Source organism: Myotis lucifugus, unplaced genomic scaffold (genome assembly GCF_000147115.1).
Source record: "Myotis lucifugus unplaced genomic scaffold, Myoluc2.0 scaffold_905, whole genome shotgun sequence".
Taxonomy (NCBI): domain Eukaryota; kingdom Metazoa; phylum Chordata; class Mammalia; order Chiroptera; family Vespertilionidae; genus Myotis; species Myotis lucifugus.
This window is the reverse complement of record NW_005871953.1, coordinates 118436-131426: the sequence shown is the minus strand read 5'-3', so window position 1 is coordinate 131426 and position 12991 is coordinate 118436. Positions and strand designations below refer to the sequence as shown.

At 52.3% G+C, this 12991-nt stretch overlaps 1 protein-coding gene across 1 annotated transcript; it reads left to right on the top strand.

Moving 5' to 3' along the window:
* The first annotated feature begins 2181 nt into the window (after positions 1–2181).
* On the top strand, positions 2182–10709 carry VAX2 (ventral anterior homeobox 2). Its single transcript, XM_006106772.3, has 2 exons — positions 2182–2375; positions 10035–10709. The coding sequence occupies exons 1-2, from the start codon at positions 2295–2297 to the stop codon at positions 10482–10484; spliced, it is 531 nt and encodes a 176-aa protein (XP_006106834.3). The 5' UTR covers positions 2182–2294; the 3' UTR covers positions 10485–10709.
* Positions 10710–12991: the final 2282 nt, after the last annotated feature.

The window sequence follows — 12991 nt, the reverse complement described above, 5'->3', positions numbered from 1 at the left end:
TTGGGGTCAGCTACTTAAAATGTGTTTATTTGCCCGTCTGTAAAGTGGGGATAATAATAGTTCCAACTTCACTGAGCTACTGGAAGGGTGAAGGGTTAAAACAGTACCTCGCCGAAACCGGTTTGGCTCAGTGGATAGAGCGTCGGCCTGCGGACTGAAAGGTCCCAGGTTCGATTCCAGTCAAGGGCATGTACCTTGGTTGTGGGCACATCCCCGGTGGGAGATGTGCAGGAGGCAGCTGATCGATGTTTCTCTCTCATCAATGTTTCTAACTCTCTATCTCTCTCCCTTCCTTTCTGTAAAAAAAATCAATAAAATATATTTAAAAAAAAACACTTATTAAAACAGTACCTGGCACAGAGCAAGCATTGTGTCAGCTGTTATCATGACTAAAACATAAGCAGGGACTCCCCACCCCTGCAGAGGCTGGTGCTCCTGCCACTGTGCAGGGGGTTTTGACCTGGGCTAGGGCTGCCTATGCTTGATCAGGCTGCCTTGATGGTAAGTTTTCCCACTGACATTAACCTTCTTAGGAAATGGTAAATTTCTGTTAGCTTAGTTTTATTGTTATCAACAGTACTAGAGGCCCAGTGCACGAATTCATGCACCAGAGGGGTCCCTCAGCCTAGCCTGCGGGATCAGGCTGAAACTGGCTCTCCAACATCCCTCCAGGGGTCCCGGATTGCGAGAGGGCAATCTGGCCACGGAGGGATGTGGGAGATTGGCCAGCTGGAGAGGGACCGCAGGAGGGCTCCAGGGCATGTCCGGCCTGTATTGCTCAGTCCCGATTAGCTGGACCCCAGCAGCAAGCTAACCTACCAGTCAGAGCATCTTCCCCCTGGTGGTCGGTGCACATTATAGCGAGTGGTTGAGCGGTCTTAGCATATCATTAGCATATTACGCTTGGATTGGCTGAACGGATGACTGAACACTTAGCATATTAGGCTTTTATTATATAGGATGTGTTGGGAATGGTTTGGTAAATCCTACAGAATACACTGCTGCATATTCCACACTCTAATTTTTAACATAAAACTTTCTAATAACTAGATTTCAAGCCATCCATGTGTATGGTTCAAACGTGGATCATCTCTGTCCCTATAGTTAAGCATGATGTGTATATATATATATATATATATATATATATATATATATATATAACACGCCCCCCCCCAAAAAAAATTTGACTTTTGTGGAAAACATTATTGCTGTTACTGAGCTCTTTAAGGGGGACCATCAGGTGAGTGTGGGCTGCAGAGTTTTCAGCTTCTCCTAAGTAGGCTCCAGAATATTGGAGACCCCCACATGGAGGGCCCAGGAGGGTGGCCCTGCTCTTCAGAACTAGGTACCTGGGGAGTGGCAGCAGCCCCTGTCTGCAAGGCACCCCAGCTTGATGTAGAGGCAAGGGTCCTTGGGCTCCTCCTGGGGACCCCAGCTCCCCAGGCTGTCCTCTATGTCACAGCAGCTGCCCCTGCATGGACCCAGGAGTGTCTGTGCAGAGTGCTCACACATGTGCACACACACAGGGCTCAGGATCTGGCTCTGGACACCTCCTCCAGCAGCCTTACCTGATTGATCATACCCAATGCGGACCCATCTTCTCCTCTGCACCTGAAGACTTGTTATCTCTTTCCATTTGTTCCTCACTCTGCTGAGGGAACAGAATCCTGCCTGAGTCAGAGTGAGTCCTTTCTGTCCACGCTATGAAAGTAGACCTGATTGCCAGTTCGATTCCCGGTCAGGGCACATGCCCAGGTTGTGGGCTCAATCCCCAGTTGGGGGCATGCAGTAGGCAGTTGATCGATGTTTCTCTCTCATCAATGTTTCTCTCTCATCGATGTTTCTCTCTCTCTCTCTCTCTCTCTCTCTCTCTCTCTCTCTCTCTCCCTCCCTCTTCCTTCTTCTCTCTCTAAAATAAATAAAAGCCTATATATATATATATATATATATATATATATATATATATGACCTGATGTTTGTACTGAGGCCCATTCACATACATATACCCATTAGATACAATATACTGCCTTGGGTGACTAAGGAAGCTAGGTCCAGAGAGGGTAGGCCACTTGTCAGAGGTCACGCAGTCAGGCCCAGCCCAAGGAGTTCCCCTGTAATGAAGATGCTTATTGGTGGCCTAACTCCTTAAATGGTGAACTAACTTGCCTCCTTGCACCGCTCCTGCAGATGCCAAAGGGACCATCCGGGAAATTGTCCTGCCCAAGGGCCTGGACCTGGACCGGCCCAAGCGGACCCGCACATCCTTCACGGCCGAGCAGCTGTACCGCCTGGAGATGGAATTCCAGCGCTGCCAGTACGTGGTGGGCCGTGAGCGCACCGAGCTGGCCTGCCAGCTGAACCTCTCAGAGACCCAGGTAAGAGGGTATCGGGCCACTGTACCCCTGTTCTGGCAGCCAGGGAACTCCTTAAGTGTGAGAACTAACCTTGGAGGAGTTCAGACAGGCATTAGGGGCACGCTTAAAGTTACAGGAAAATCAGAGAAAATAATTCCAGTGCTGACAAGAGAGAACTGGTATATGCCAGTGAGGGTCTTCATGATGCATCAGGCAATTTGGATGAAACGGGGAGAAACCTGGGGGGAGGACACTGTTAATGCTGGGAGTGGCTTAGGGGGATGTTGGCAAGTGAGAGAAGCTTGCAGAAAGGGATGGTGAGGGGTTGGGTTTGGGGAGAGAGAGATTTTACACAATTGGGACCTCAATTCCCCATTCTGGGCCTTTTCCTCCCCTCCGTCACCTTCCCTTCATCCCGGTGTGGCTCAGAATCTGTTGCTAGAGAGAAGGGGTCTGAATACCCGCTTCACCCAAGAATAGCATTTTAACAATAGTGTGCTCAACCCAAAGGCAAAGCTTTTGTAAACTGAGTCTCTATCCTGTGAGGGTGGAGGCATTTCAAGCTGGCGATAGAGCCATGTCGTGACACAACAACAATAATCATACTTACTGAGCACTCACTTGTGTCCAGGCGCTGTTCTAAGTGCTTTGGGTATGAGTTTTTAGTTGATGGTGCTGAGGTTTTCTTTTTGTTCATTTGTTTATTTTTTCAGCCAAGAAAGTAAGGGTTTGTTAAGGAGAGGGAGCCACGCCCAGAGTCACAGGTAGCTGTGTTCCAAGGCCTGGCTCTCTGATGGCTCCCGGGGGGTGGAAAAAATATTAGTCATGGTGACAACAGAGTTAGGGTGCTGGCCTCCACTGATAGCTGGTGCTCGGGCGGGCGTGATTGATCACTGCGTCTGGCCCTGATGGCAGCCTTGGAGTTGTTCCGTCCAATTTCACATGGATTTGTTATGGGGATCGTTTCACTGTCCCGGGTCCGGAGCTAAAGCACAGCTGAGGCCAAGATAGTCTGTTTCGTTTGATTGAAAACTGTCTCAGGAGTCAGTAGACCCAGGACCTTATTCCTGGATGCTGACCAGACCTCATTGTCCTGAGGGCTTGATGATTAAGCAAGGGGTGGGGAGTCAGGTGCTAGATGAGGCCAGTTTGAGGCAAAGGAAACACATCAAAATAAAAGGCCAGATTAAAGAAAATAAGGTTTCTGTGTGGTTACAATTCTGGATATGTTAATTCTCGAATCCCTTCCAACAAACCTTTGATGTAGCTACCAGCATTATCCCTTTTTATTTTTTAAAAATATATTTTTATTGATTTCAGAGAGGAAGGGAGAAGGAGAGAGAAATAGAAACATCAATGATGAGAGAGAATCATTGATTGGCTGCCTCCTGCACACCTCCCACTGGGGATTGAGCCCACAACCTGAGCACGTGCCCTGACCAGGAATCGTGACCTCCTGGTTCATAGGTCGACACTCAACCACTGAGCCACGCCAGCCAGACAGTATTATCCCGTTTTACAGATAAGGAAAGATTATACCCGGAGTCATACAACAAGTAAGTTCCAGAGCTGGGGTTGGGAGAAGCAGCCTGGCATCTTTTTTAAAAATATATATATTTTATTGATTTTTTTACAGAGAGGAAGGGAGAGGGATAGAGAGTTAGAAACATCGATGAGAGAGAAACATCGATCAGCTGCCTCCTGCACACCGCCCCACTGGGTATGTGTCTGCAACCAAGGTACATGCCCTTGGCCAGAATCGAACCTGGGACCCTTGAGTCTGCAGGCCAATGCTCTATCCACTGAGCAAAACCGGTTAGGGCAGCAGCCTGGCATCTTTATGCTGCGTGTAATCTGGGCGATCAACCTGGAGCTTGTCAGAGAGGGACTCGGAGATCCTTTGTTTAGCTTCAGCTCTAGCAGTTAAATCTCATACACAAGGGAGATCAGTCAACAGATGTATTGCAAACAAGGCCAAAGCAGGATTTATAGAGAGAAGAGAGGAAAGAGAGGAGTAGGAAGTCCGTGGGCGGGAGGGGTACGCTTCCTGGGGAAGGCTGCGGGAGGGTGGTGAGGCCCCTCCCTGTGCTGCTGGCTGCTGTCCTGCCCTGGCACCCCAGGTGCTGCGGTTAGGTCTGGATTGCACCACCTCCCTCCCACGAATTCCTCCGGCTCCTCCAGTCACGCTAACAGAATGCTGTCCAGTCCACCCTCATAAGGGGCAGTAAGATGTTCCTGGACTTCCCTGTCCTCCCGGAGTAAACCCCGAGTGGGGCAGAGAGCGAGATGAGGAAAAGGCAGGGAGGATGGGGCCTGCTGGCCAGGGCTGATGTCCTGCAGGCATCGGTGAGTCCTCTCCACCTGGGCCGGTTTTCCTCCAGAGGCCTCAGCAGTCCCAAACAACCCAGCAGTTGGCCCACAGTTCTTCCAGCTGGGCCCTCCCTCCAGCTGGGCTCAGCCTGGATCTAGAAAGCCAGGCTGTGATCACAGAGGGAGCTTCAGTGAGTGGGCCCAGCCCATGTTCCTGGGGGACCTCGGGGGACACCCTCAAACCCTGAAGTCTAGGCACAGAGTCACCCCCAGTACCTGCCCCTCCTCTCTGTCCTAACTACCCTCTGCTTCACCTAATTTTGCCCCAAACTCTCCCCTGAAACTTTGCTGTCCAAGGGCTCCTCAGATGTCCAGGCCAGTAGCTCCTCTCAGTCCTCATCCTTCCCCTGCCCTGCCCCCATTCACACTGCATTTCCTGCCTTTGAAGGTCAAAGCCTTCCCTAAGGCATCTTCACTTTCTCCCAAGAGACCTTTCCCACATGGCTTGACCTGTAAAGTGTGTGTGTGTGTGTGTGTTTGGTATTTGTGTGTGTGTGGTATTTGTGTGTGTGTGGTATTTGTGTGTGTGTGATATTTGTGTGTGTGTGGTATTTGTGTGTGTGTGGTATTTGTGTGTGTGTGGTATTTGTGTGTGTGTGGTATTTGTGTGTGTGGTATTTGTGTGTGTGTGGTATTTGTGTGTTTGTGGTATTTGTGTGTGTGTATATGTGTGTGTGGTATTTCTGTGTATGTGTGTGTGGTATTTGTGTGTGTGTGGTATTTGTGTGTGTGTATGTGTGTGTGTGGTATTTGTGTGTGTGTGTGTGTGTGTGGTATTTGTGTGTGTGTGTGGTGTTTGTGTGTGTGTGTGGTATTTGTGTGTGTGTGTGTGTGTGGTATTTGTGTGTGTGTGTGTGTGTGTGTGTGTGTGTGGTCTGGTGAGCACCAACCATATGCAGTTCCCAAGGACAAGAATGTGCCAATGGGGATGCCAAGGCACAGAGAGGTGAGGTAACTTGTCCCATGTCATCCCACTACTTAAGGGAAGAACCAGAATTGAACCCAGGCTGCCTGGCCTCAGGGTCTTCTTCACCATGTCATTCGCTGCTCTACCAGAATACCATGTCACAGCACTGCTGCCCTGTCCATCTCTCCCACTGCTGGTGTCTGAGACCCAAGTGGGTAGAGATAGAGTTTTATTCATTCTTGTCTTCCCAGCATATATTAGGCGCTTGCTATGTATGTGTTGTGTGAATGAATAGCCAGAGTACCAGGGTCAGAGCAGGAAACAAGAACAGAAGGTGTTGCTGTGGAGGAAAGGAAGGTGAGCGGCTGGCTCCAGGACTCCCCTCACTTGGCGAGCCCGGGGGACGTTTTCAGGACCAGGGACCAGGTGCCAGGCTGAGGACCAACTGCCAAGTCCCAATGCCGACAGGATCCCCACCTCGCTTGGATAAGAGCGGCCCTGGCCCTCCAGCAATTGTCCTCAGCCCTGTGCCCATCGCCTCTGCCCCAGATCCTTCTCCAGAACAGCAGAATAGGTGGTATTCTCCTGTCCAGGTTACAAAAACCAGGGCCACTCAGACACACAGGTTCCATTCATCTCAGGTTAAGTCCGTGCCCACAGTCACAGGAAGCGCCTCTTAAATATTAATGTCACTTCCCACATGCACTGGACCCAGGCAGCCCACACAATGGGTCTGGGAATTTAACACTGACCGTGCATGAGCCTGAAGAAGGTGAACTTCCGGAAAATGCCTCCCCAGTCTTGGCAGCCAAGTGGAAACCACACCCTCCCCTGATATGCAGCATGGGTCATAGCGGAGTCCCACAAGGGGTCAGGGGTGAAGCTACCAAGCATTCACTGAGTTGCAGATGAGCCAGGAGAGGGAGGAAGCCAGGTGGCAGCCCCAGGGAGACCACAGCAGGCTCTGGAAGACAAGGGAGGGCAACGCCCCAGGAAGTGCACTGCGCTTCAGAATGCGACCTGTGCCCCTGGGAGCGTGCAACTGAACTGAGCCTTAAAGAACTAGTAACTTCGAATTTAATCCTGGGAAGAAGGTGACCCCTCAGGTGAAATTGGAGGCTTCTGGAGGAGGAGGGGCTAGTTCAGAGGCTCTGAGCCTGTCCCTCACTCGGTTTGTCCCTTGTTCCCTGAGCCTTATGAATCAATCCCTTAGGGACCGTGGGATTGATGGTGGGAAGTAGAGAGGCAGGTCTTCTCACTCCCATTTTCTCAGCTCCAGCACCCACCTTCACTGTTTGCAGCATTAGAATCACCCCACAGAGCTTAAAATAATAAATACCATTGCCCTAGCTGGTTTGGTTCAGTGGATAGAGCCTCAGCTCGAGAACTAAAGGGTCCCAGGTTTGATTCCAGTCAAGGGCACGAAGTCAGTTGCTGGCTTCATCCCCGGCCTGGGTCCAGTGTGTGTAAAAGGCAACCAATCGGTGTGTCTCTCTCAAATCGATGTTTCTCTCTCTCTCCATCCCTTCCACTCTCTCTAAAAATCAATGGGAAATATTAATGGCCCAAAGCCCTCTGCTTGGAGTTCCTTATTTGATCCCTGCAACAGCCCAGTGTTTTTGTCCTCATTTTAAAGATGAGAACTGAGGGTCCAGGTGGTTGGCGTGGTGCCTGGCCTGAGTCCTAAGAGAGTAGGTACTAGCCAGGCAGAGGAGCTAGGATGTGTAGGGGAGTATGCTCGACATGCAGAGTCCCAGGCCCCCAGCATCTGGTGGGCCTGCTTCATGGAACAACGGAATTTGGGGATGACACAGATAAAAGGGTTTTCTTCTTTCCACCCACGTCCTCCGCCAGCCTTGGTCACATGTCCCCTGGCCTTTCCGTACTGGTATCTCCTTCAAATGTCACCTCTTCAGAGAAGCTGTATTTGCCAATCCGCTAATAAAAATCATCTCCCACCCTAGCCAGTTTGGCTCAGTGGACAGAGTATTGGCCTGTGGACTAAAGGGTCCTGTGTTCGATTCCAGTCAAGGGCACATACCTCGTTTGCAGGCTAGATCCCTAGCTCTGGTAAGGGCAGAGGCAACCAATCAATGTGTGTGTCTCTCTCTCTCTCACACATTGATGTTTCTCTTTCTGTCTCTCCTATTCCCTTTCACTTTCTCTAAAAATCAATGGAACAATATCCTCAGGTGAAAATTAATAAAACAAACAAAAAATCTCACCTCTCCTGTCTCTTCCCCCCTTATCCTGCCACCCTTCTCCAAAGTAGTGCCCCCCAGAGTGTGGTCCTGGCGCTGCTGCCAGCCTTGCACTGTCATCTGTCCAGAAATGGAGAGTATTTGGATGGCACTCTCCCATCCTAGTTATATAGCAAATTTTCTAGTAATTCACTATAATTGTATGTTACAAAAGAATTGGTCCAAGACAAATTAGAAAATTTAAAGTCATTCTTCACCCCCAGGAATTTGAGAGACCTGCTCGTAGCACCATTGCCACCTGATAGTCATGTTTTCATTTGTTGTTTAGCTTCTGTCTCCCCTCTACACCATCCAGTCCACACAGCAGGATTCGCTCTGCTTTGTTCACTGCCAGTTCCCCAGCCTGGAGCAGTGCCTGGCACATAGTAGGCACTCAATACTTACCGGTTGGATGAATGTGTGAGTGAATGAGTAAAGCAAGCAGTCCCAAGTAGATCCTGTAAGTCTCTGGTCACTTTCGGTATCGAAACTCAACCCAATCCACTTGGTATCATGTTGAGAAGCCCAGCCTTTATAGGTTACAGGGTCAGAGGGGGCTGTGATGGGTTCACACAGGGGATGGTCAGGTTGGGTTAGAGAACTCACTTCAGAGGCCGTGTCAGAGCCCACACCAAGAGGTGGGACCATCCGCAGACGGAGCAACTAGCCCTGCCCTAGCCCCACACCTTAGAGGGCCCCACTTTGGCTCTCCTCTGGCCATGCCCCTCCCTGGGGTGAGGATTCTGCAAGGCCAAGGGGTCCTGCCCACCTTCTAGACCACACCCCAGGTGTCCAAGATTCCAGAATTCCCTGCCAAACCCACTGCTGGCACCTGGCACCTGCCTGGGCCTCTGCCCACATCAGCCTTCCACAGGGCAGACCACACAGCCATTATTCAGAAGCCTCGGCCCATGAAGTGGCCAATGGGAGCTGTTTGCAGAATGAGAACAGGCTGGGGTGCCCACACACGTGCAGGTCAGAGCCAGGGCAGGCCATGAGCCAGAGCCTTCCAGCTTCTTGCTCCCCGACCTGCAAATGTTAAGGCTTGGATGTGAGGCACAGAGATCCTTAAACAGTGGTTCTCCTACCTTGGGATCACCTGGTGTCAGGGTCCAGCCACTCCCATCCAGGTGGATTGGTCTGAGGTTAGGAGTGAGTTAGGCCCCCCAGCTGGCTCTCATGGGTGGCCAGAGTTGAGAGGCACTGCTGGAGAGATGCTGCCACAGTCCAGGCGAGAGGGGCAAGGAGAGAGAGGAGGGCCTGCGCTGGGGAAGGTGGGGAGAGGTCCCTGTGTAGGGGCGTGGATCTGAGCTGGGTCTGTACATGTGCAGTTTATTTTTATTTTTTAAAGCTTTTTTTATTGCCTAGTTGGTGTAGCTCAGTGGAAGAGCATAGACCTATGAACCAGGAGGTCAGGGTTCGATTCCCGGTCAGGGCCTGGGTTGCAGGCTCAATCCCTAGTGGGGGGCGTGCAGGAGGCAGCCAACCAATGATTCTCTCACATCATTGATGTTTCTCCCTCTTCCTTTTTCTCTGAAATCAATAAAAACATATTTTTAAAAAATATTTTTTAAATTGATTTTTACAGAGTGAGGGAGGGAGAGAAACATCAATGCGAGAGTGAAACACTGATGGGCTGCCTCCTGCACACCCCCTCTACCAGGGATCAAGCCCACAACCTGGGCATGTGCTCTGACTGGGAATCGAACCGGCAACCCTTCAGGTGCACAGGACGACACCCAACTAACTGAGCCACACCAGCCAGGGATGTCCATGTGAAGTCTAACAGGCAGGTGGATAATGGCCTGGATCTCAAGTTGGGAATTACTAGCCCAACATGAAACCATGCCCTTGGCTAAGAGTGGAAGACTTGTTAAACCACGAGGGGAACTTCATTTGTGCCTCCAAACTCCACCCTCCATCTGCCAATCCATTCCTCCATCCCAGGCCACAGTCAGCTAGCAGTGAAGTGGGGGCCCTTATCAGTTCACCCAGAGCAGGCTGGTCGGGGGAAGACCTTAATGACACTCTGGATGCTCTTCTTCCCCCTCTCACTCCACCCCTGCTCCCCCACTCCCACACCCCTGCACCCCTCTCCTTTTCTCCCCCCTGCCCCTTTGGCCTTGCCTGTCCCCTCTCCCTTCCTGGCACTTGTCCCCCAAGGTGAAGGTCTGGTTCCAGAACCGCCGCACCAAACAGAAGAAAGACCAGAGCAGAGACCTGGAGCAGCGGGCGTCCTCCTCGGCGTCCGAAGCCTTCGCCACCTCCAACGTCCTGCGGCTGCTGGAGCAGGGCCGGCTGCTGTCCGCGCCCAGGGCCCCCGGCCTCCTGGCCCTGACGCCCGGCCTGCTGGGCCTGCCTGCCGGCCACAGGGGCACCGCCTTGGGCGACCCCAGGAACTCCTCCCCGCGCCTCACCCCGCTGGGCTCGGGCCCCGGGTCCCCGCCGCTGCGGCCCCTGCCCCCGGCGCTCTGCTTCTCGGCCGCCCGGCTCCTGGACCTGCCCGACGGCTGCGACCTGAGCTCCTCGGCCTTCGAGCCCTACAGCCCGCCCTGCAGCCCGCTGGAGCGGGGAGGCGGCAGCCCCCGGGGCGCCAAGAAAGCCAGCGCTTAAGCCTCCACCCCCTGCGACACTCTGCCCCCAAGCACTGCACCACCCGCCTCCCAGGCCCCGTGGGGGTGGGCAGCCACGCGTCCTGCCCCCCCACCCCCCCCCCCACCCCCGCCAGAGACTCTGGACCAGGACCAGACAGCCTGGGCCGCGCAGCTTTGTGTGTGTGAGTGCGGTGTGCGTGTGTGCCTCTCACTGAAATAAAAGGAAAACAATGACGAAGGGAAACAGAGTCCCCACAGCACCTGCCCCTCGACCCCCGCTGTCCCTCTCTTGGCTGAGGTGGAGGGGGGAATCTCTCCTGGGAGAGGCAGAAACTGGGGCCATGTTCACGGTTTTGGGGGATCCGGCTCCCTGGCTCCCACTCCCAACTAGAGCTCCCACCCCCGCACTTGCACGCCCGGGGCAGCAGCAGCCACGCTTTTCCCGGTTCAGCGTTGCCCTTTGCAAAATCCTCTTTCAAACATAAAAACACGTGAGGGAGGAGGCGCTAAATCCTTTGAAAGGGTGGATCAGAGAGCCTGCGAGAGGGGATCGAAGGTAAGTCCAGGTGAGACCCCACCTGCTTGAAAAGGCCCACCCACCAGACACAGCAATGTGAGCATTTTTAAGAAACTTTCATTTAACTTTTTAGTATTTTGCGGTCATTGTAGATTTATAGGAAGTTGCAAAGATAGTCCAGAAAACTCCTTGTACCCCTCACTCAGGTTCCCCAATGGTCGCATCTTCCTTCCGTAACTCCGGTAAACCATCAAAACCAGGACATTGACATTGGTACCGTCCCACGTCATTTCATCACTCGTGTAAGATTCATGGACCACCACTGAAATCAGCAATAGGAACTGTCCGTCACCACAAAGAGCTCCCCCTGCTAGCCCGTCATGGTCACCCCCATCCCTGCCCCAGCCCAAGAGAGTTCCTTGAAAGAATGGGAACTGGTGAGAGAGGGACCCTAAAATGGGTCCTTAGGCCGGGGGGATGCGGGGTAAGATTGGGACTCTGTAGGGAGAAACAGTCTGCTCCAGTCTGTTCTGGAAAACATATACAGTGGGGCCTTGACTTACGAGTGTCCCGACTAACGAGTTTTTTGAGATACCAGCTGTCTCTCGGCAGATTTTTTGCATTGAGTTGATAGAGTAATTTGAGTTAACGAGCTCGGTCTCGAATTAAACTCGTAAGTCAAGGCCCCACTGTATCTGGTTTCAAATTGGCTGCCCTGAGTCACCCAGAATGGGGTGCTGGGAGGGGAATCCTGAGTCTGGAATGAGACATATGGGTGACTGGGGAGGAGCTTGGGTTGGGCAGGCGCAGCCACCACCCAGTGTCCTTGCCCGGCAGACCTGTGCTGCACTGCCCTGGCCCAGGGGAAGGCACAGTCTGTTCAGCCTCCCCGCCCAAAGCCTATTCCTCCATGTGCGCTTGCTGCCCTGGGCTGAAAATGTCAGGAGGGGCCGGCTGCATGGGACGCTGAAGTGAAATAGAAGTAATGAGACAGGGTTCTCTGATCAGATGGAGAGAGGCCTGTCTTGATTCTCAGGGAGCTGTCAATATTATGAGACAGAAAGGTGTAAGGAACCCAAGGCTGATGGAGGAGACAGGCTCAACTCTGGGGCTCACAGACCAGTGACGGCAGCAAAAGAGAACTCTCCAAAAGGGGGTGTGGGGGCTAAAAGAGTAATAGGTTTCCTCCCACCTTTTGAGTTCTTCTAGCTGGGCTAGTAACCATGTTACCAGAGGTCAACAGGAGAAAATGGAATTTTAATACGTGCACACCTAGAATTCATAAAAGCATGACTATTCCAAAGACAGGGAGGCAAAACTGGATATGTGTGTCATTTTGGACAAAGGAGCAAGAGGGGGGGGGGGAGTGCGGTATTAGATTTTACAAGTAAAAATGGGCGATTTGCAGGTACTTGGGGAAGAGCAGAACGCCTGGAGGTAGATTTTGGCTCGGCAACCCAGAAACCAATGGGCCTGGCGAGGGGGTGGGGGATTGATCCACAGGCTCCTGCTTGGGGCCTAACTGTGTGATGCTCAGGTGATTGTGCTCAGGGTCCCTTCCTGATGCCGGTTTCCCCACCTGATCTCTTAGGCAGGAACAGGGAGCAGGTCAAAGGTTCTCTCTGAGTCTTTTGTTTCTTAATAACCACTTTAAAATCCATATCCCAAAAGGCAGCTTTGGGTGGCAGAACTTTGGTCCCCTTCAAGGGCATGACACAGAAAAGAGACCAGATGTGTGGTGACTCCGGGGTGCTGGAGGACCCAGGGAAGGTTTCCTGGAGGAGGAGGCACTGAAGCTGATCCAAGAATGATCCTCCCTAGGTGTTCAAAAAAAGATGATAATGGAGTTGCGCAGGGGAAGAAGTACCCCGTATGGTCAGGGAAAGGAGTGTGGGGTGACAGCAGGTTGCTGGTGGAGATGGTGAAGTGAAGATTGAGGGGGGTGAGACCAGGAAGAGATGTGGTGAGGGGTGTGGGGCTGTCAGAGCACCTGAAGTTCCAGGCCAGGG